Source organism: Oryx dammah, unplaced genomic scaffold, assembly GCF_014754425.2.
Source record: "Oryx dammah isolate SB20612 unplaced genomic scaffold, SCBI_Odam_1.1 HiC_scaffold_3, whole genome shotgun sequence".
Lineage (NCBI taxonomy): Eukaryota > Metazoa > Chordata > Mammalia > Artiodactyla > Bovidae > Oryx > Oryx dammah.
Window position 1 is genome coordinate 70,308,906 of NW_024070187.1, and position 20,549 is coordinate 70,329,454.

General features: G+C 35.2%; 1 protein-coding gene across 6 annotated transcripts in view; it reads right to left on the minus strand.

The window, feature by feature from the left end:
• The window catches only part of CLOCK (clock circadian regulator), a 125,586-nt gene that overhangs the window by 53,612 nt on the left and 51,425 nt on the right, over positions 1 to 20,549 (minus strand). For all 6 annotated transcript variants that reach the window (XM_040238237.1, XM_040238233.1, XM_040238238.1 and 3 more), the window contains 5 exons: positions 15,722 to 15,812; positions 12,178 to 12,267; positions 9,631 to 9,690; positions 5,987 to 6,135; positions 2,903 to 2,994 (listed from right to left, as the gene is read on the minus strand). In XM_040238237.1, the coding sequence (XP_040094171.1) occupies positions 2,903 to 2,994; positions 5,987 to 6,135; positions 9,631 to 9,690; positions 12,178 to 12,224 (348 nt within the window). In that variant the 5' untranslated portion in view covers positions 12,225 to 12,267; positions 15,722 to 15,812. The remainder of the gene's footprint in view (positions 1 to 2,902; positions 2,995 to 5,986; positions 6,136 to 9,630; positions 9,691 to 12,177; positions 12,268 to 15,721; positions 15,813 to 20,549) is intronic.

A 20,549-nucleotide genomic window follows, 5' to 3' on the forward strand; every position in this document is an offset into this window, starting at 1 on the left:
GGAATATTCCTTAAGCATAAGAAACAATAGGGAGAGGGATGGGTGGCAATGGAAGAATGAAGAGAGACAGCCAACACACAAGGTATAAGTGAATTTTAAGATCTTAGTCTCAGTTCTTTGATTAACTGACTGGACAAGCTACAATCTCTCCAGGCATCATCCATAAAATGAAAAGTTTGAGCTGAATGACCCCAGCTCTTCTGCTAGCAGCTCTAACATTCCTAGACAAAACCTACATCTGAAATTCTGCTGAAAAGGGCATCCAGACTGCCTAACTGTAACCTGATCAACATGATAAGCCAACAATAACACAACTAGGTTAGCTGAACCCAGGTTACAATACACACAATTATACATAGCCTTCAATCCTGGCATATGAACATTAAAATGCCTACTTAGCAGTTGCAAATATTCACTAAAAATCAAAAATATGCTTGACATATTAAAAGTTAGTCAATGTAATATTTTTCAGGATATAATTTTAAAAGCTGTGAGGATAATCATGAGAAAATAATTTATAGTTTCAAAATTAACATGTTTAAATATTTTCTTATATATAAGATTATAATCTCTAGACTCTTTGATTTCATTATTTTTAATACTACATATGTACTACATGTCTTCGCAATTAAGTTAAAATCTGTTCACTGTAAAGAAAAATTTGAAGACAATTCTTTTCGATTTAGCTTATTATTGAATAGGTAATTTACCTTCCTAAGTTTCTTAAATATAGATATTACATTAATTTATGAACTTATAAGAAAATTTGGGGGGACTTCCTGGCAGTCGAGCAGTTAGGATTCTGCACTTCCACTGCAGGGGGTGTGGGTTCAATCCCTGGTTAGGGAAATAAGATCCTGCATGCCGCTCAGTGTGGCAAAAAAAGTTAAAAATATAAATGAAGAAAAATTATTAAAAAAAGAAAATTTTCACATCAATAAAGCAGGGTAAGTAAAGAGTTTATGACTGGGACTTCCCTGGTGTCGAGTCGTTAAAAATCTGCCTTGCAGTGCAAGGACACAGGTTCAATCCCTAGTCAGGGAAGTAAGATCCCATGTGCCTGGTAGCAACTAAGCTTGCTAGCCACAACCTGAGCCCTTGCACCCCAGAGCCTGCATGTCAGAGCTAGAGAGTCCATGCAACACAAAGAGGATCCCACATGCCGCAACTGAGACCCAACACAACCAAATGAAGAAAAAGGTTTTAAAAAGGATTTATGATAACACAGATGGTATTGAATCATGGCACTGAGAAATAAAAAATAATTTAAAGAACAATTAAATGAGTTGATTTCTTCCTGGGGTTACAAACATTAGCTTGTTTGCACCCTTTCATAAATGTATTACTTAATCTAAAGAGATAATTTTGGACAATGTCAAACTTCTTTTTAGAGAAGAGAAAATTAATTGGAACTATTATTCGGTTTGTAACTTGTGTCCAGTAATTTAAAGAGCTAATTGCTGGTTACCAAGCTAAAAGTTCTGTGCCACAGCTAACTTTCACTGAGAAGAAGTGCCATGAGCAGCAGTGGACACAGGGGCTAGGGCCACAGGGATCAGAGGCCAGTTTTCCTGCAGTGAATCCTGGCTCAGGATTAGTTTTATTTTGAGCAAATTTCATAATCCCTTTGCCCAATTTCCTCATGTGAAAGTAAGAAAGGGATGCTAATAGTGTATCTTCATAAGATTACTGTGAGGATTCACTGAGGTAATGGTATGTAAGACGTGCTCAGTTATTCTTTCAGATGTTAAGCATGGCTTTAAGTATATATACAATGTATTTACACTCAAATAAATTTTCATATGGTGACATTTCTGCTGAATATATAAAGACTTAATCCAGCAATTAACTGTTATACCTAGTACAAACAGAAAAATAATTCAATAATTTGCAAAATACTGTTGCTTTGGACTTTAGTCAACATGCAATGACACTTGAGACATGGTTCTTACATAAACATATACAACAGAGATATATGCTTAAAGTCTAAAATAACAAACCTGAACAAACAGAATAAGAAATGTAAATTATTTAACAATCTCTACTTCAATTGTTTTCTTCTACTCCTTGTATCTCTAGCTTCTTTTGCTTATCTACTTCTCTTGTCCTTAACTGTTAACACCCAAGTATAATACCACCTTTATTTATTATTTGTTTTTTTGGGGAAAAAAAAAAGCTTTCATAGAAATCTGATACTGAACTCTATACTTTGTGTACATGAAGATATCCTTATTAATCTAAATTGGAAATGTTTAAAAAGTAAAACTGATAGGTATGAGTGACTCAAAATTTTTGTGGATTTTATAACTGATTGTGTGACATATTAAGTTTTGCAATTCTAAGCAAGTATGATTTGAACTGTATTCAAAAATAATTCTGTCATAGAAGAATATCTACTTTTAGAAGGAAAACCTTTTAGAAGTTTCTATTTAAAATGAGAAGAGTTGCCTTTCAATGTATATTTCATTATTTTAATATTTTCAAAATACTTCATTTAGTATCATTTTTATGCTGTGTTTAGGTGGATTTATTGAAAAAAATCCTACTGTCCAGTAAAATACATTTCATAAGATTTACTATGTGATGAATAATATATTTTATTTTTCATTTAAATGTTAGTGTTGTCCATGTAGAGAACTTGGTAGTTACAGGTTTCTAACTTATTAAGCCTCTCAAAAATTCAGATGATATTGAAAGCACAAAGATTTGGCATTATTTTACCACATATAGTACTATTTTATTACAATACTTACATCAGTTAATTTTAAATGAATAGTTGGTTGACTTACACTGAATTAAGATTTTTCAGTATTAAACTAATACTGTTAAATCTATACTAGAATTGGTAACCCCTGTGATTTCTTAAGAAAATAAAACTTTTCAAAAATTAATCTGGACATACCTCTAGCATTAACTGTGTAAACTCTTCATTACTAAGGAATGTAGGTTTCCAGTCCTGTCGAATTTCACTAGCGTCTGACTGTGCAGTGATTTCTGTAAACAGATTGACACATTAGTGGCACTAATTAAAGAGGAGAGCCATAGTCAACAACATTTATTGGTCTCGGTAGGTATCAGGAGGTCCAAATTTTGGTATGATGAAATATTGAGCTAATGTAGCAGGTCATCTGCTTGAATAATTTGGATAACTTTAAGACTAGTCTCTTAAAAACGCCAGTCTCTGAATCTTCTCTGGGGAGCTTTGAGAACCTTTGTTCCTGACTGGCCTGAGATTGCTTCTCGCTTTACACAATGATCAAATAAGAATCAAAATAAGCAGACTAGATCAAGCATTAGAAATATATTCTTTCCCCTTTCTTTGCCTTTCAAACAGTAGTACCTAGAACAGACCTAAGGACGTAAACCTGGAGGAAAGGAGCCAAGGAGATCAGTCAGTCTGCTTTTAAAAAAGAATTATTTTAGGTCTGCCTATTGCCAGGCAGAGATTCTTCTCAGTCTAAGGTGTTCTATTCTTAATTAATCAAAGAGACTAAAATTCTAGGCAAAAACTTTATAGTAATAAACCCAGAGTGATTCTGCTCTGTGTCCTCTGGCATGTTTTCTTAATGGTAGGAAGCTGGTCAAAATTTGGAGATTCCCTAGCTTTCGGCATGTATTTTAACACAATTCGTATAGTTTATTTTGCAACATACTTCTAATGGATTGTTATAAAAAGCTACTCATAAATGATGAAATCTGTACTTAGGCAATATTTTTTCCATATTTAAATGCAGACATATTAAAACAACCAAGTAAAATTAAAATACATATCATAGATTTTACTCTACAAAATATACTCTATCTTGCAGTGGAAAATATGGACTAAGTTGTTTTGATTTCTCTATTACCAGATGTATAAATATAGCATAAAAAATTGGCACCCCAAATTTGGCATATTGGAAATGTCTGTATTAGATATGAACAATTATAGCTACTAATTCTGTGGAATATAATCATGCTTTTCAAATTCACATCAATTATATACATTCAGAAAAAAGGACTTAAATCCATAAACAAATTCCATCAAATTTAGCTAAACCCAGGTTTATTTTTAGAGTAATAAGTATGTAAGAATTACCTTTCAATTTCAGGTAAATTTTAATTTTGTGAGAACCATAAGCTCAACTTTAAAAAAAATCTAAATGCCAAAATTAATCCTCTATTGTCAGGAGGAAATAATTATGCATGTGTATCATTTCATTTCATTCAACAATCATTTACTGAACTGCTACAATGTCTGAGGAATGAGTGCACTAACAAGGGACAAAGAAATTAGTGAGAATACCATTTGTAGAGATAAAATGTAATGATAATGTAGGCAGTAAATTTTGTAAACCGGCAATTTTGACACATTACCAGAAGAATCAATAAAATCTGGCAACTGTGATACTGTACATACACTAAAGAAGATGAAAAAATGCAAAAGTCCTCTCAGGTTTGAGTCCCAGGGGAGTGAAAGGACTGTGGTGTGAAAATGGAAAACTGAAAGAAAGAGATGACTTGACAAAATGAAAATGCATTCAGTTTTAGATATGTTGAGTCTGAGAACATTTAAAGCCAAAGATTCAGAAGTTACCTGGAAATAAAAAACTAAAAAGTCTGCATCTAAAAATACAGACTTAGTAGTTTAACAGAGGGGCAAAACCAAGGGTAAGAACATGGAGAAAGCATGAACACAAGATAAGACCTAGAGAAATGTCATGTTCAGAGGGCAGAAAGAGAAAAGAAGTTAGCTCGGTTGGGAGAGGGAAGTGAATGAAGAAGTCCAGTGTATCTCAGAACAAGGAAAAAGAAAGCCAGTGCAGGGCAGGTAAAAATTTCCAGTGCTTCAGAGATGCAGAAGAGGATGAGGTACAAGAAAGAGCTACTGCTTTATTGGCAGCAGAGAGGGTGGGGGTCATGGTATTAAGAAAAATAATTTTAAACAGTGGTGGAGCATAAACCAGGCTAGTAATATATTACAGAGTGAGCTATCGAGAAACAAAAGCACTAGTTACAAATTCTCTTTTGAGAAGTTCTGTAGTTTATTTGCATCTGAAAAAGGAAATGTCCTCCTACAAGTTTTTCACCTATTTTCTATTAAGTAGCATCTGTTAAGTACCAAGATACTTACTATTCTCTAAAATTTCCTTTCCATGACATATTTTCTCAAAGTGATTTTCTTTAACAAATAATCACTTTAAAACCATGTTTATTTCCTAGTCATTGAAGTAATCTGTTTAAATTACATTATCTCATGATCTGACTCGATTCTCTTCCAAATACACTCCTAACTTTCCAACTCAATTCTATGCTCCAGTTAAACTGACCTCTCCTTGCTTCTCTGGTTTTACATATGCTCCTCCTTCCATGTGAAATGCTGTTTTCCTTAAGATAAAAGGAAGACTCAGTTGAAAAATCAACTGGTTTTATGACTTCTCTGACACATTCTTTCCTCTGTATTCTCACATAAATATTCTTTACAAGCACCACTCACATTAATTACTTGCATTGTAATTAGATATTTATATATTATTTGTCTCCCTTGGTTTGAGTTACTTGAGGGTCAGAACTATTACCCTGCACCACAAGAATCTAGGCTATGTGTGTTAGTTGCTCAGTCATGTCCCACTCTGGACTGTAGCCCACTAGGCTCCTCTGTCCACGGGGATTCTCCAGGCAAGAATACTGGAGTGGCTCACCATGCCCTCCTCCAGGGGATCTTCCCAACTCAGGAACTGAACCCAGGTCTCCTGCATTGTGGGGAGATTCTTTACCATCTGAGCCATCAGGGAAGCCAAGGATATAGTAGGCACTAAATAAATGTTTGTTGAATGAAAGAAAGAACATACCAGGGAATCATTAAAAGGCAATTGTTTCTTTCTCTTGAAAAAAGGTTAGGAAGCACCCAGTCTCAAGCATTACTGCCAAGATTCTATCACATTATGCTTTAAGAGAGAGTCTGTTATTAAAAAAAAAAATCCATTTTACAAAGTTAAAAATGTACCTTTATGTTTTCGTAAAAAATCGATGCTCTTCTGTAGAACAGTAGATTTGTCCATCTTTCTAGCATTACCAGGAAGCATGGATCCCAGTTCTTTAATGAGAACATTAAACTGATCTCTACGTTTCTTTTCAGATTTGTTTCTAGATACTCTGATGGAATAAAAAATTACATAAGCAGCTTTCAAACAATCCATTTAACTACACAAATAGTTTAATACAATGCTCAATATGGACATGACCACAGAGCACGTACTTCTGTGACTACAAATGGTAATGAATGTTCATATTCTAGGTTACCAACAGTATAGTTAATTAGGACAGTAATTTTTCTTCTTGGCTTAACCATTAAAGAAACTTTTACATATTAAGCACTTGGCATATCTGTTTTTAAGACAAATTACGTTCAAATCTCAAGTTTTACTGAATCTAATATTTATCAAGAATTTGTGTTTTCCTTACAAGGCTATTATTGTTACTTGAGATAGTTTGTGAAAGTACATGTAAAATATAAATACAAATTATTATAAATTACTGAATAGGAGAAAGTTATCCATCTCCTGTAAGCTTTAAATTATAAACAGAAATCTAAAGATGAAAATCTCTCTACCCTCAGGCTCACCCACACATTCTTCCTCTTTACTCCTCTATCCCAGCCTCCAATACAGAGCTGTAACCACTTGCTTGCATATCTATCTCTTCACTGGACTGTGGGCTTCTTAACAGCAGAGCCCAAATTTTTTCATCTAAGCACTTAAGCATAATACCTAACAAACAGTAAGTGATCAAAATATATGTGCTAAATGAATAATTCCCACTGTTCTATGTGAAGCAGTAACCAGGAGCAAATTCTTAGCTGCACTGAGAACTTGTAAAATAAATATAATTATTTGCAGAGCAACTAATCATTCTGTAACACTTCTAACTATATGCTTTTGTGAAGTCAGACTTTAGAATTCAGTTTTTGTTTAAACAAAGTATACTACTTTGCCAAAAGGTCAGAGGATAATTCTATTAATTTTTTTCAGTAAAGAAGTAGCATTTATTCCATATTAGTACTGAGAAGAAATACAAAAAAAACCTCTTAAGAAATGTAATAGAAATTAACTGACACCCTCACCAAACACTAAACTCTTTGTTACAATGATACAGACTGTGCTAACAAGGGCTAGGAATACTGGACAAAGATAATCCCTTTCAAGAAATTCACCTAAATCCTATGGAAACTCCTAAGTGTGCTAAATCGAATCATGAAAGCTGAGTAAGAAAGAGGGGGTAGTGGTGTGTGAGAAGACCATTCCAGACACAGGCAACTTGTACAAAGACGAAAACCCATCACGAGTAGCTCAGTATGGCTAATGTGGCTAGAGTACAGGCTTTCTGTGCCCAAGTATGCTGGAGTCGGGGGTGTGAGTTGGTGGGCAGTTCGGAATAATAAGTACTCAGAAAAAAAATCATTAAGTTTTTATGCTACACAAAAGGATTTTAGTTTTAGTGAAAGTCATTAAATAGTGAAAGGTACTGAAAGGTTTTAAGCAAAGAAATGCCATGAACAGAACTGATTGTTAGTAAGACCATTCTAGCAACTGAGTAATGAAAGAATCAATGCTTGGTAAAACAATTCATTTAACAAAAGCTACTGAAAACTTACTGTATGCCAAACAAGACTGGAGGCCAGATGACCATTTAGGAGGCAACTGCAATATCCTAGGCTAAAAACCACAGCAGTGGCAGTGTTAACACAGCAGTGTGGGTCTGAGGATTAATAGGCAGAACTAGCAATTTTAGGTAAATCAGATTTGGAGTGAGGAAGCAAAAGAAAAATTAAAAGGAATTTCCAAGTAATATAACATGAGATATTAGTTAGGGTGGAGAGATGGTTTGGGGAGAATTTAAATATGGTGAAATTGCTTGTTTGACATTTTAAAGGACATATACTAGAGGAAGTGAGACAGATCTAGTTTTACTCCTCTAGAAAGGAGTAAGCAGGAAATAAGCACCAGAGAATTACTATCTATGAAATATCTGAAGACATGTGTAGAAGGTAAAATTTAGAACCATTATTGTATATTTATATGCTAGGCATTATTGGAAACATTTATGAAATTTCATTTAATTCCTATGAAGTAGATCTTATTATTTTTCATTTTATAGGTGTGATAACTCAGGCATAAAAGAGAATATGCCCAGGATCATACAGTTACCATGAAGTAATCATTTAAAACCAGCATTTTAACTCAAGTGTAAGACATACATGGAAATCAAATATCATTACCAATTCTACCACTGGATCACACTCATTAAAGCAACTTTACTTCATGTTACACTCAGGTTGGAAGTACTCAGCCCTTGTGATGACCTCAATAATAACAGCTCATAGATGTCAGAGCCCAGTGCAGTCCAGGTAATTCTGACAGCATTATTATGAGGTCTTCTTTCTCCAAGGTTTCCCACAACCATAGTATTTTTGGTTCCCTAAAAACATGATCAAACCTTCAAAGTCTCTGCAAACAGAAAACCCTTAGCTCACCTTATCCATCTATAAATTTGGCCTTTAAATCCGTCCAAGTTAATTCCTCAAAGTTCTGCCTCTTCATTGAGGCAAGACTGATTATTCCCACCTTAACAGTGACTTTACGTCGACCCTAAAATATTTTATAGAAACTTTCTCCCACTAGACTGAAAGGAAAGGAGTTATCCTATATATGTTTAGCTTCAAGTACAGGTCTTTTTATTTACTTGAATAAAGTTATATAGCTTTCCTCAATATTTTCCTTATCCCAGTACCTTTTATTTTGCTAAAACAGACATTTAGGAACTATTACTTACTACATGTTTATTTTTTGTTTCTGAATGTAATGCTACAACACCCTCTACCCTCATCTAAGAACCCACATAGTTCAATGTGACTGGGAAAAAAACAGAAAAGTACTGCTCACTCTCAATGACTACAAACTTGGCAGTAATGCTATCTGGACCCTCCCTCCTGCTACTTTAATTACCATCAAGGCCCATATTTAAGGTTAAACCCTCACCATCACCACCACGGCTCTAGACGCCATCCACTCACCTACTTGATGACACCTCTCCATCAATTCTCCCTGTCCTCCCCCATCATCTATTTTGCCTTCTACTGGAGAATGGAGGCATGTCAAAAGACACAGAGAAGCCAACTCTGAAAGACCTCCAAATGCCAAAGCTGGAGCAAACCAAGCAACTGAATAAACAACACAGCACTGGAGTATAAGATCCCCCCATGGGAGGTGAAACTTAATTCTCCCATCTCTGCTCTGAAGGTGTGCTATACTAGATAAATTGCTTCCAAAGAATAGAGTAGGTTAAGGAAAAATAGTAACTACAATGATGACTCTAGGCAAACCCTCTCTTAGCAAGTGATTGAAGGCTTACGTCCCCAGTGATGTCATGTAAATACTATGTGCCATAATGTGATGTGGTGAGAAAGGCACTTTTAGAGGAAAATTTTACTTAATTTATAAACTACACACTGATATCCTCAGCTCTTCTCCTTTCTAACATATCTAAGTTCTTAAGGCAGACAGCTTTTGGAAATCACTGATTTACTATTTTTTACCATTACATTTACTTGTTACTTATTTTTTTACTATATTACATCATAAGTTTAACTACCTTTTTGCTTTGTCCTTGTCATCTTCTTCCACCAACCCATCAAAAATACTACCATCATCTCTAAAAGAAAAAGAAAGATGCAGTAAATAAGAGCAGATTCGCTAAGCAACAGCAATACTGAAACAAAACGTAAATCAATCAGTTATAGCCTAGGATCTTTGTAGAGTTACAGACTGTACAAATTCAAATCCAATAACTATTAACCTGTTTTCTAATACAAACAGACAAAGTTCAACTATTTTTACATTTTAAAAAGTTTATTAGAATAAACAAGAATTTAACCAAAAGTTAAATATCTTATTTCAAACTTTTAGTAACTAGAAAATCAGTGTATTTGCCATTATAAAAATGATTCACTTAAATCATATTTAATTATAGTCACACATTTTAAAAAGACATTTACTTTATAAAACACATATCACTCAGAAACATCACAATATCTAGCGTGTTAACTTATACTGATATAATTTCATTCATTACTGATTCATTTGACAAACATTTTTTTTTTGTTAGCACTCTTGTGCCATGCTCTGTTCTAGACATGGCTACCAAGCAGTTAGCTAGACATATAGGCCCCTCCTCCCCTATAGCTTACTTTCTAATAGAAAAAAACAAATCAACATGAAAATGTATGAGCTGTTTTTTATTTTTAAAGAAGCAATGTGTTTATTACTGGTTGGTTATTTTAATATGTGTGGTTAGGGAAAGATTTGAAGTGGGAACATTTGAGCTGAGATCTAAAAGACAAGAAGGGGTTGGTTATTGGAAGACCGAGGGGAAGAGCATTCTAACAGAAGTCTCTCTGAAACCTAGAGACCTGGTGGCTCACTCCTTAACCTAAGGGGCAATATTAAATAGTTTCAAGTGACTTATGATCTTTTACATGAACTCACTATTGATTCCTTTAAGCACATCTCTCTGTGGCCTATAAAGTGCCTATGAGTCTCACAATTGACATCATCTACAAATCTTCTATCATAGCAAACTTTTGGGGTTCCATGTAAACACTAAAATTTATAAAAAAAATTCTACATGTAAATACACATCGTTGAGGAGAGAGTCCATTAACTTTCATGACATTCAGAGAGAAAATGAATTCATATTAAGAACCACTGCTTTATGTCTGAACACTCTGATGTCATCCCTAGATGTCATATTATCTAGAATGGGAACTGGAAATCAATCAAAAGCACAACACTGAAATCATATTTAATGCCTAAGGAGTAGTGAAGAAACATTTTTTCTGAGAAGAAGACTACACATAGATTCCACTTGAGACTACTGCACAGCCCAAAACTATGGCAGGGCTCCCTGAGGAAACTCCTTGCCCTTCAGGTCTTAAGCTCTGGTAAAGTATGGACCTTCACTATTCACCTCACAGAAAAGGGAAGAAAGCTGCCTCTAGATGTCAAAAGTCACTTCTGTGCACAAGTCTAGCTATAAAATTCTTAAAGAATCCCCTATGGAAAAATCACACAGTATACTAAAATAAAAACACAGGAACTTTAGAGTCAGAGAGATCAACACAGGTCATAACTCCAGCTTATTATTTACCATGTGACCTTAAAACAAGCTGTTTAACCTCTCTGACCTACAGATCCCTCATCTGTAAAATTTCATGAAATTATTGTGAAGTTAAATGAAGTTAAAACACAGAAAGTGCTCTGCATGTTAGCTGTCAGAGTAGGTATTTTTTAAAAAGCTGTCACTGTATTTCATCAAATTTAAGATATCACTGATGATAAGGCTTATTATGTCCACTAAAAGTGAAAGTGGAGTTGCTCAGTTGTCCAACTCTTTGCAACCCTACGGACTGTAGTCTACCAGGCTCCTCCATCCATGGGATTTTCCAGGCAAGAATACTGGAGTGGGTTGCCATTTCCTTCTCCAGGGGATCTTCCCGATCCAGGGTTTGAACCCGGTCTCCCGCACTGCAGGCAGATGCTTTACTGTCTGAGCTACCAGGGAAGTCCATTATTATGTCCACTAAGAAATTTAAAAATACTACCAATTAACTCTGATAGGCCTACTCTAAGATGAATTCTAGTGTCAAACATGTTAAAAGGTAAAAAAAAAAAAGTTAAAGAAGTCTTAAAATCAAAGAAACAAGGAGGCTTAACCTTTACCAAGAGTAAGATTTAAATATTATAATTTCAACTAACAAAATCCTATTAATAATTACAGTTCCCTCTTATGCTAAGATATTTACAGGCTGAAGTTAGGACCAATAGATAGGAGATAGATGATTCCAGAAAGTGCCAAGGAAACCCCTGAAACTGTCATAATTCCTTTTAGAACAGTTCTGACCAAATCACTCAAAATTACAGCTCAAGATCCATTCAGAACACAAGCCACATGCTGTTGACTTTGGCTCTAGATAATACATTTTACTATTATATGACATTTGCTCAATACAGAAGGTAAGTATAATAGTATTAATGATTAAGCATAACACTTCTTTTATCAGTGATACAGACCATTACTCTAACAGTGAATTTTTAAAATAGCTTTACATAATTCAAAATAAATGAGTCTCTAAAAACATACCTGTCAACAAGTGAGCTCATTTTACTACAGCTTACGGTAAACAACATAACATGTTACGTTTTCGTCTTGTGGTAGACATTTGTACTTCTCCTTGAGTGGAAGGAAAAGTAAATGGTCATTAGTTTTCTAAAAAAACTTATTTCTACAAACATAGTATTAAATAATTTGAGAAACACTGTATGTTTATCATAGAGATTTCAAAATGTTTTTGTTTCTACAAAGGGCTAGAACATTATTTTCAAGAAAATAATCCTTTAGCTGAGGCACATTTGAGGTTTTGTTTTGTTTTCTTCTATATAAAGAGCTACAGAGGGGGAAAAAAATTGAAGACCATAATTCATTTCCTTTCTATAATAAAGTAATCAAAAAGCCACTATATTCAGTATAGATTATAACTATATAACTATGTAAGTAGGTTACATATGTCAGTCTAGGTAAGTAAGCTTTAAGAACACCAGCTAATGGGTGATAAGCATTTGCTAAAAGCCTATTTTCTATTAAACAGTACAGTTAGCTTTGGAAATACAAGGATGAGAGATACAATCATTATAGGCACAAATCTGCAATTAAACAGGGAGGCAGATAACTAAATAATTACAGAAACAGAGATAATGAAGGTATATGGGGGGAGTCAGGAAATATTCTTGACAGTCATATTGTCAGGCAGCAGAGATTCTTGTTATCGAAAACGTGGTCCTGAGACTGACATCATCATCAGAGAGCTTGCTGAAATACAGAATCTTGAGACCAGCTCTAGTCCTAGTAAAGAAGAATCCACATTTTTAACAAGGTCCCTATGTGATTTGTATGACCATTTAAGTTTCAGACATAACAGGCTAAAGGACAAGAGGTAATAGCTGACAGGATTCTAGGCCACAAGAATAGCAATATGCAAAGGCACAGGCCTTTATGAGATGAGAGGGCATCATATTTGAGGAACTTTTCTCTTTAGAGAAAAATGTAGGTATATTACAACTGAAAGTTTTAATTACCAGAGTATAAAGTGAGAGACAACAGGAGTAGTAAGGGGGTGAAGGCAAGTAAACTGAAGAACAGCCCATTTTAAAGTTTCATATTCACACCGAAAGAATTAAAATTTACCGCTTTAAAACTCAATCATAAGCCTAAAATTTCTCTCTATACTCTATACAGGTTTTCTAAAGTAGAAGGCAGGTTTTACCCATAAAAGATACAGTCATGAGTTAAATATTGAATAAACACCTTAATTCTAATATCCTTACAGTTTTGGGCCAAAAGAAACTTTATTTAAAATTTAGAAAATAGTGTAAATTGATCTGTCACTCTGAACCAGAGAATATTAAAGAACATGAGATTCTAAAATACTCAATCACTATTTTCAAATGTACATTCATGAGAGGAAGACAATAAGTCTTGGTAAATGATGCTGGGTTGCCTATGTGGTTGTGGCTGCAGAAGTGGAACTGTGCAGGGCTAACAGTTCTTAAAAGATAGTGGGGGAGGATAATGGGGTACAGGGAGGGGGGACGGTGGTTAAGAAAACTAAAAAGAACTAACTTCAGGATAAAATAGTGATTTTAAGTGTCTGGGTCAACATCAGCAAATACAACACAAAATTACAGAATTTCAGAGTTAGAAGAGACTTTAAAGATCACCTAAGTACAGCCTTCTGGTCCAACAGACATACTTATCATCATGATAATAACAGAGGTTGGTTCTATCACTAGAACAGAAAGAACAGTCCAAAGGTAACAGAGCCAACCTGGGTGAATTAAAAAAGAACAGTTTCAGTTTAAAGTTAAAAGACCAGATTTGAGCCTTATATGGCACCAAGTATCTACCTGTTTAATTATGAGAAGACAGAATAGGGCAAACTAGAGGGAAAAAAAAGACCCAAAGAATAAGGACTTAAAGACTATACAGGAGGGACCATGCTGACTCTAAGGGAGGTGAATCCAAAATGCTATAGAAGACAGACTGATGCTTTCTTAAGCCATTTTATTATTGTTGGTTAAATTTTTCCAAACACTATTTGCTGTCCAACTAATTGAGCAACATAAAATTACATCTCTGACAGCTTAGTCCAAGATCTTTTCTCTACTTGTCCAGCCAATTGATAGGCATGCTATATTTAAGGGAAAGATAAAAGGAAAAAGTGAAGTAGGCCCAACTAAGTAAAGTAACTTTTAGAAGATTCCCCTTGATTAACAAAACAAAGTGGTAATGTGGGAGCAGCCACAGGTCCTGTGTCGGGACTATTCTAGGACCCACGTTTTCAGACTAAAAGACTAGGTATAGTTTACACATGCTCATGCTGTGAATTCTAAGGACTCATTTTTAGAAGACATGTGAAGTTCCTACTCATAGCAAGGAATTTCTAATACAGATTAAATATTATTGTTAAAACTCTTGTTTCTTAAATATTGACTTTAATAATAGACCAGTATGGTATGCAATAAAATATCTTTAAAAGGAGCAGTTACAGTTGTTGGAACAAATTAAATTATATAAAGGATCAAGTTACAGCTAGGAATCGAATGTTCCTTTACATAAGCAACTTGAGCTCAAAGTCAGTGATGTGAATTCCCAGCTAAGTAAGCACCACATTACTATTTTATCACAACAGAGGACAGGATGGTATAAGTTTTTTATAAACATCATTTTAAAAACAACTTTTTGAAAAATTTATCAAATGGGGAGCTATTGATAACTAATAAACTGTATAAGCAATTCAAAGTTTGCCAATATGGAAGCAGGTATGTTTTAAATTCAGCACACAACATTACAGGTAACTAACAGAAAATCTCAGTACCTGGCAGTCCATCTTTGGAAAAGAATTCATATATACAATGTAATACATTCTGCATTAAAAATAAATTATGCAGTATCTAATGATATGATACTACTTGTTCTCTGAATCCCATCTGCTCTCTTTCTCAAAGCTTTCCATTTCTACATCACTAATTTCTCCCTCCAAAACTGATCAAAATCTTAGTGTATTACCTTAAAGAAAAAACAAAACACAAAACTTCCTTGACCCACCAATCTCCTTCAGGTACCGTCCTCCTTTTCTGCTCCCTTTCACAGAAAAACAACTTGTCAATTGTGTACAGTTGGTATTTCAAGATCTTTCATTAATTCCCCTCTCTCATTTTAAAACTTAGTGTTGATTTTCACAAATGTATAACTGTTCAAAGTTTAAAGTGTCCAAAAAGTTTTATAAGACTTATTAAAAAACCAAAGTTCTCTGATCTCCATATTCTACCTTCAACCCCTTTTTATCTTGTTAACTCCTTCCTTTGGTGGTTAACTGCACATCTCTGATACCTCTTACTACTTCTTGATTCTTTCTGTTTTAGGTGGGGTGACTTCACAGTCCCAATTTATTCGAGTAGTTCCAATGTAATTATTAAAAGCACTTGCTTCTGCTCTGAAAAGTATCTTTAGCCCATCATCTACTGAATTCCACTATGAAAAATAATAATTTAGCACTGACTCTCCCCAACTCATTTTCCTAGGGAAGTGTCATTTCAAAGTACATTTCAAAATACAGTCATTTTATTACCTTTTGTATTTCTGAGATCTTTGAACTGATTCTTCAGAAAACTGTAAGTTTAATATATTCTTCTGTACGGCTGACCATCAGTCTCAGAATTCTGTTTAAATAAGAAAAAATTGTTAGATTTGCTCAACTTATATAGACATTTATCATGAAAGAGGTTTTAAAATAATTTTGAAACATAAAATTTAGAATTTTGTCACAAAACAATATATAAGAAACGCTAAACACTAATAATTGTTTCTAAAAGAACTTTAAAAAACTACAACCACTTTTAATTCTACCACAGAAGTTAAAAGAAAAAAGTACAAAAATAAGTATAACTATAAAGTATGTTAATGAATATACATATATATGTGCTAACAAACACTCATATATGATGAATATAAACAGATGTAATTTGTAACAGAGATCAAGTGTGGTAGGGGGGAGAGAAGTAAAAGAGTAGAGTTTTTCAAGTTATCAGCTTAAAATATACTATTAACATTATGGTAAGCACAAAGAAAACACCTATAGAGGATACCTAAAAAGGAAATGAGAAAAGAATCAAAGCAGAATCAAAGAATCAACCCCTATAAAAATTTTTTTTAATCAATGAAACACAAAGAAAGACCAGAGGAAAAAAAGTGGAAAAAGCTACAAGATGGACAAAAAATGAACAAAATAGTAACAGTCTTTCCCTATCAATAATTATTTTAATTGCAAATAAACTGAAGTTGCCAATCAAAAGAGAAAGCAGGTAAATGGATAAAAATACAAGATTCAACTATATGCTATCTATGAGAGACACTTTAGATTTAAGGATACACAAAGACAGAAAGTAAAAGACTGAGAAAAGGTATTCCACACATACAGTAACCAAGAAAGCAAGAAGAGCTGTACTTGTATCAGACAAAACAGACTTATGTGAATAACTGCCACAAGAGATTAAAAAGACATTATATAAAAATAAAAGCATCAAATTTATCAGGAACATAAATACAGGTACAATTACACCCATTTCACATGCTAGCAAGGTAATGCTCAAAATCCTTCAAGCTTGCCTTCAACAGTACATGAACTGAGAATTTCCAGATGTACAAGCTGGATTTAGAAAAGGCAGAGGAACCAGAGATCAAAATTGCCAACAGCCACTGGATCATAAAAAAAAGTAAGAGAATTTCAGAAAAACACCTATATCTGCTTAACTGACTATACTTTGACTGTGTGGATCACAACAAACTGTGCAAAATTCTTAAAGAGATGGCAGTACCAGACCACCTTAATTGCCTCCAGAGAAATCTGTATGCAGGTCAAGAAGCAACAGATAAACTGGACATGGAACAATGGACTGGTTCCAAATTGGGAAAGGAGTTATGTCAAGGCTGTATATTGTCACCCTGATTATTTATATAACTTCTATGCAGAGTACCTCATGTGAAATGCTAGGCTGGATGAAGCACAAGCTGGAATCAAGATTGCCAGGAGAAATATCAACAACCTCAGACATGCAGATGATATCATCCTAATGGCAGAAAGTGAAGAGGAACCAAACAGCCTCTTGATGAAAGTGAAAGAGGAGAGTGAAGAAACTGGCTTAAAACTCAATATTCAAAAAACTAAGGTCATGGCATCCGGTCCCATCACTTCATGGCAAATAGATGAGGAAACAATGGAAACAGTGGCAGATTTTATTTTGGGGGGCTCCAAAAATCACTGTAGATGGTGACTGCAGCCATGAAATTAAAAGATACTTGCTCCTTGGAAGAAAAGCAATGAGCAACCTAGATAGCATATTAAAAAGCAGACACATCATTTTGCCAACAAAGGTCCATATAGTCAAAGCTATGGTTTTTCCAGTAGTCATATACAGATATGAGTACTGGATCATCAAGAACACTGAGCACCGAAGAATTGATGCTTTCAAACTGTGGTGCTGGAGAAGACTCTTGAGAGTCCCCTGGACTGCAAGGAGATCAAACCAGTCACTTTTAAAGGAAATCAACCCTGAATATTCATTGCTGATACTGAAGCTGAAGCTCCAACAGTTTGGCTACCTAATGCAAAGAGCCAACTCACTGGAAAAAACCCTGATGCTGTGAAAGACTGAAGGCAGAAGAGGACAACAGAGGATGAGACAGTTGAATAGCATCACTGACTCAATGGACAGGAGTTTGAGCAAACTGCAGGAGATAGTGACGGACAGGGAAGCCTGGCATGCTGCCATCCATGGGGTCACAAACAGTTGGACACAACTTAGCAACTTTACAACAACAAAAACTCAATAATCACTGTGAATAATTGAATTAACCAAGACCAACCCAACTGTGCCAAATTTAATGCAAAACTTTACAGTTATAGTTTGCATCTGACCTATGCAATGTCCATTTTACAGAATTTTTTAAAAACCAAGAATATGCTATATATGTAATATGACAGCAAAACATAGGGAAATTTATGACAGCAGAAAAAGGGGGTATTTTTGAGCACAAAAAGAGACTGTCTTTTTATGGCAACAACAAAAGACAGATATCCCTGGAGACTCAAATAAATATAAAAGGTCTGAATCAAAAACACCAGAGCAATAGAACTGAATTCCTAAAATGTGCATGAAGCCAATTCAGAAGCCAGTTCCTAGTGTCCTATTTGGTTTTAAGTATTTTGGGATAGAGTCAGTCATAATTAAAGCATCTAATAAACCCAGCATACTAGAGGAGTGAAAGTAGAAGTTAAGAACATGAGTTTAGAGTCAGAGAGGCAGGGATGAAAATCATTGGGACAATTAACTTAATTATTCTAAGCCTCAGAATTCTTACCTAAGGCAGCTGTTGTGAAGTCTAAAGGATATGTAGGGATACCAATTATTAACAAAATAAACACAAACAGAAACTCTCCCTTTAAAACCAAAATAAAAGGTTTAAACATATGCAGCATGACAAATAGTATTTTTTACCATATTAAGTATCCCTAAAAGTTATTCAAAAGAGTTTAAAACCCAAACAAAACTAACAACAACAAAAAGTAAGACTAAATAGGAGCCATGAAGAAAACAAACAGCTAATAAATGTAAAAATTATTCCTGGCAAGGAGCTTTCTCTGGTAGCTCAGCTGGTAAAGAATCTGCCTGCAATGCAGGAGACCTCAGTTCGATCCCTGGGTTGGGAAGATCCCGTGGAAAACGGAACAGCTACCCACTCCAGTATTCTGGCCTGGAGAATTCCATAGACTGTATAGTCCATGGGGTCGGAAAAAAGTTGACACAACTGAGTGACTTTCACTTTCTTTCAACAGAAGTCAAAGAAGCGAAGTAAAAACATATTATAGTTAAATTTAGTGATTCCTTAAAAATTCTACTTCATACAATCATCATTCAGCAAATATTTACCGAGTGCTAACATAAGTGTCCAGCAGCACACTGACTGCAGTTTTGAAATGGTGAACTAGACATAGCCACTGCATTTGAGGTGCTTCCCAGAGAAGGCACAACATGCTCTCTGAACACTCTGGGAGTGACACAGAAGTTAAGGAAGTTTCCTCAAGAACTGACACATAAACTGAGATCTTAAGAAGAAAATAAGATTTCACTAAGCAAAGAGAGATGGAGAAGGAAATGGCAACCCACTCCAGTGTTCTTGCCTAGAGAATCCCAGGGATGGGGGAGCCTGGTGGGCTGCCGTCTATGGGGTCGCACAGGGTCGGATACGACTGAAGCGACTTAGAAGCAGCAAGCAAAGAGAGAAATTTCATAAATGTCAAGAGAAAATTGACACAAAGGTCTGGAGACATGAGAAGGAACTGTGATTTTAGAATACTACCAAGTACCTTAGTGTTGACTGGAGCAAAGAGATGATAATGACGAGGTACGTGGATCACGAAGGTAACTCCTGATCCCACTCTCCCCAATTAAGACACTGAAAAGTTTTAAGCATTAGAACTTTTAAGCATTAAAACAACTGACATTAATAGACACTTGTTCTTTTGAGCCATCATCTGATTACAACACAGAAAACAGAATATATGGAGCCAGGACTAGAATTAGAATGGTAGAAGTATAGTATTGTAACAGTTCAGGTAAAACAACATAGAAGCAGCTGCTGCTAAGTCGCTTCAGTTGTGTCCGACTCCTAGTGACCCCATGGACTGCAGCCTACCAGGCTCCTCCATCCATGGGATTTGCCAGGCAAGAGTACTGGGTTGCCATTGCCTTCTCCATATAGAAGCAGAGATCATTTTAAAAATAAGAATTTTAATAGATACTGAGATGACTAGACAGAATTTAGTGACTGATTAACAGAAGCTGGGGGCAAGGAGAAGTCAGAGTACCACTCAAATTTTGGCTTGGACACACCTGTGGGGTGGATAGGTAATAATGGAGGAGTAAATTGGAGAAAAGAGGGAGGGAATGATGTTGAAAGCACTGGCTAACATTTATTGAACATTTACTACGTGCCAGGCATTCTTCAAAGTTTTCTCTCATTTAAGACTCAACAATCACATGAAGTAGGCTCTATTATTATCTCCATTTTACAGATGCGGAAACTGACACACAAAGAAAATATGTAAGCTAGCTGGCCAAGATGAGCAGTAAGGCTAAGATATAAAACCCAATCATTTAGCTTGAATTTTGCTCTTTATCAGGTTTCCCTGGTAGCTCAGCTGGTAAAAAATCCACCTGCAATCCAGGAGACCCTGGTTCAATTCCTGGTCAGGAAGATCCCCTGCAGAAGGGATAGGCTATCCACTGCGGTATTCTTGGGCTTCCCTGGTAGCTCAGATGGTAAAGAATCCACCTGCAATGCGGAAGACCTGGGTTCAGTTCCTGGGTTGGGAAGATCCCCTGGAGGAGGGCATGCCA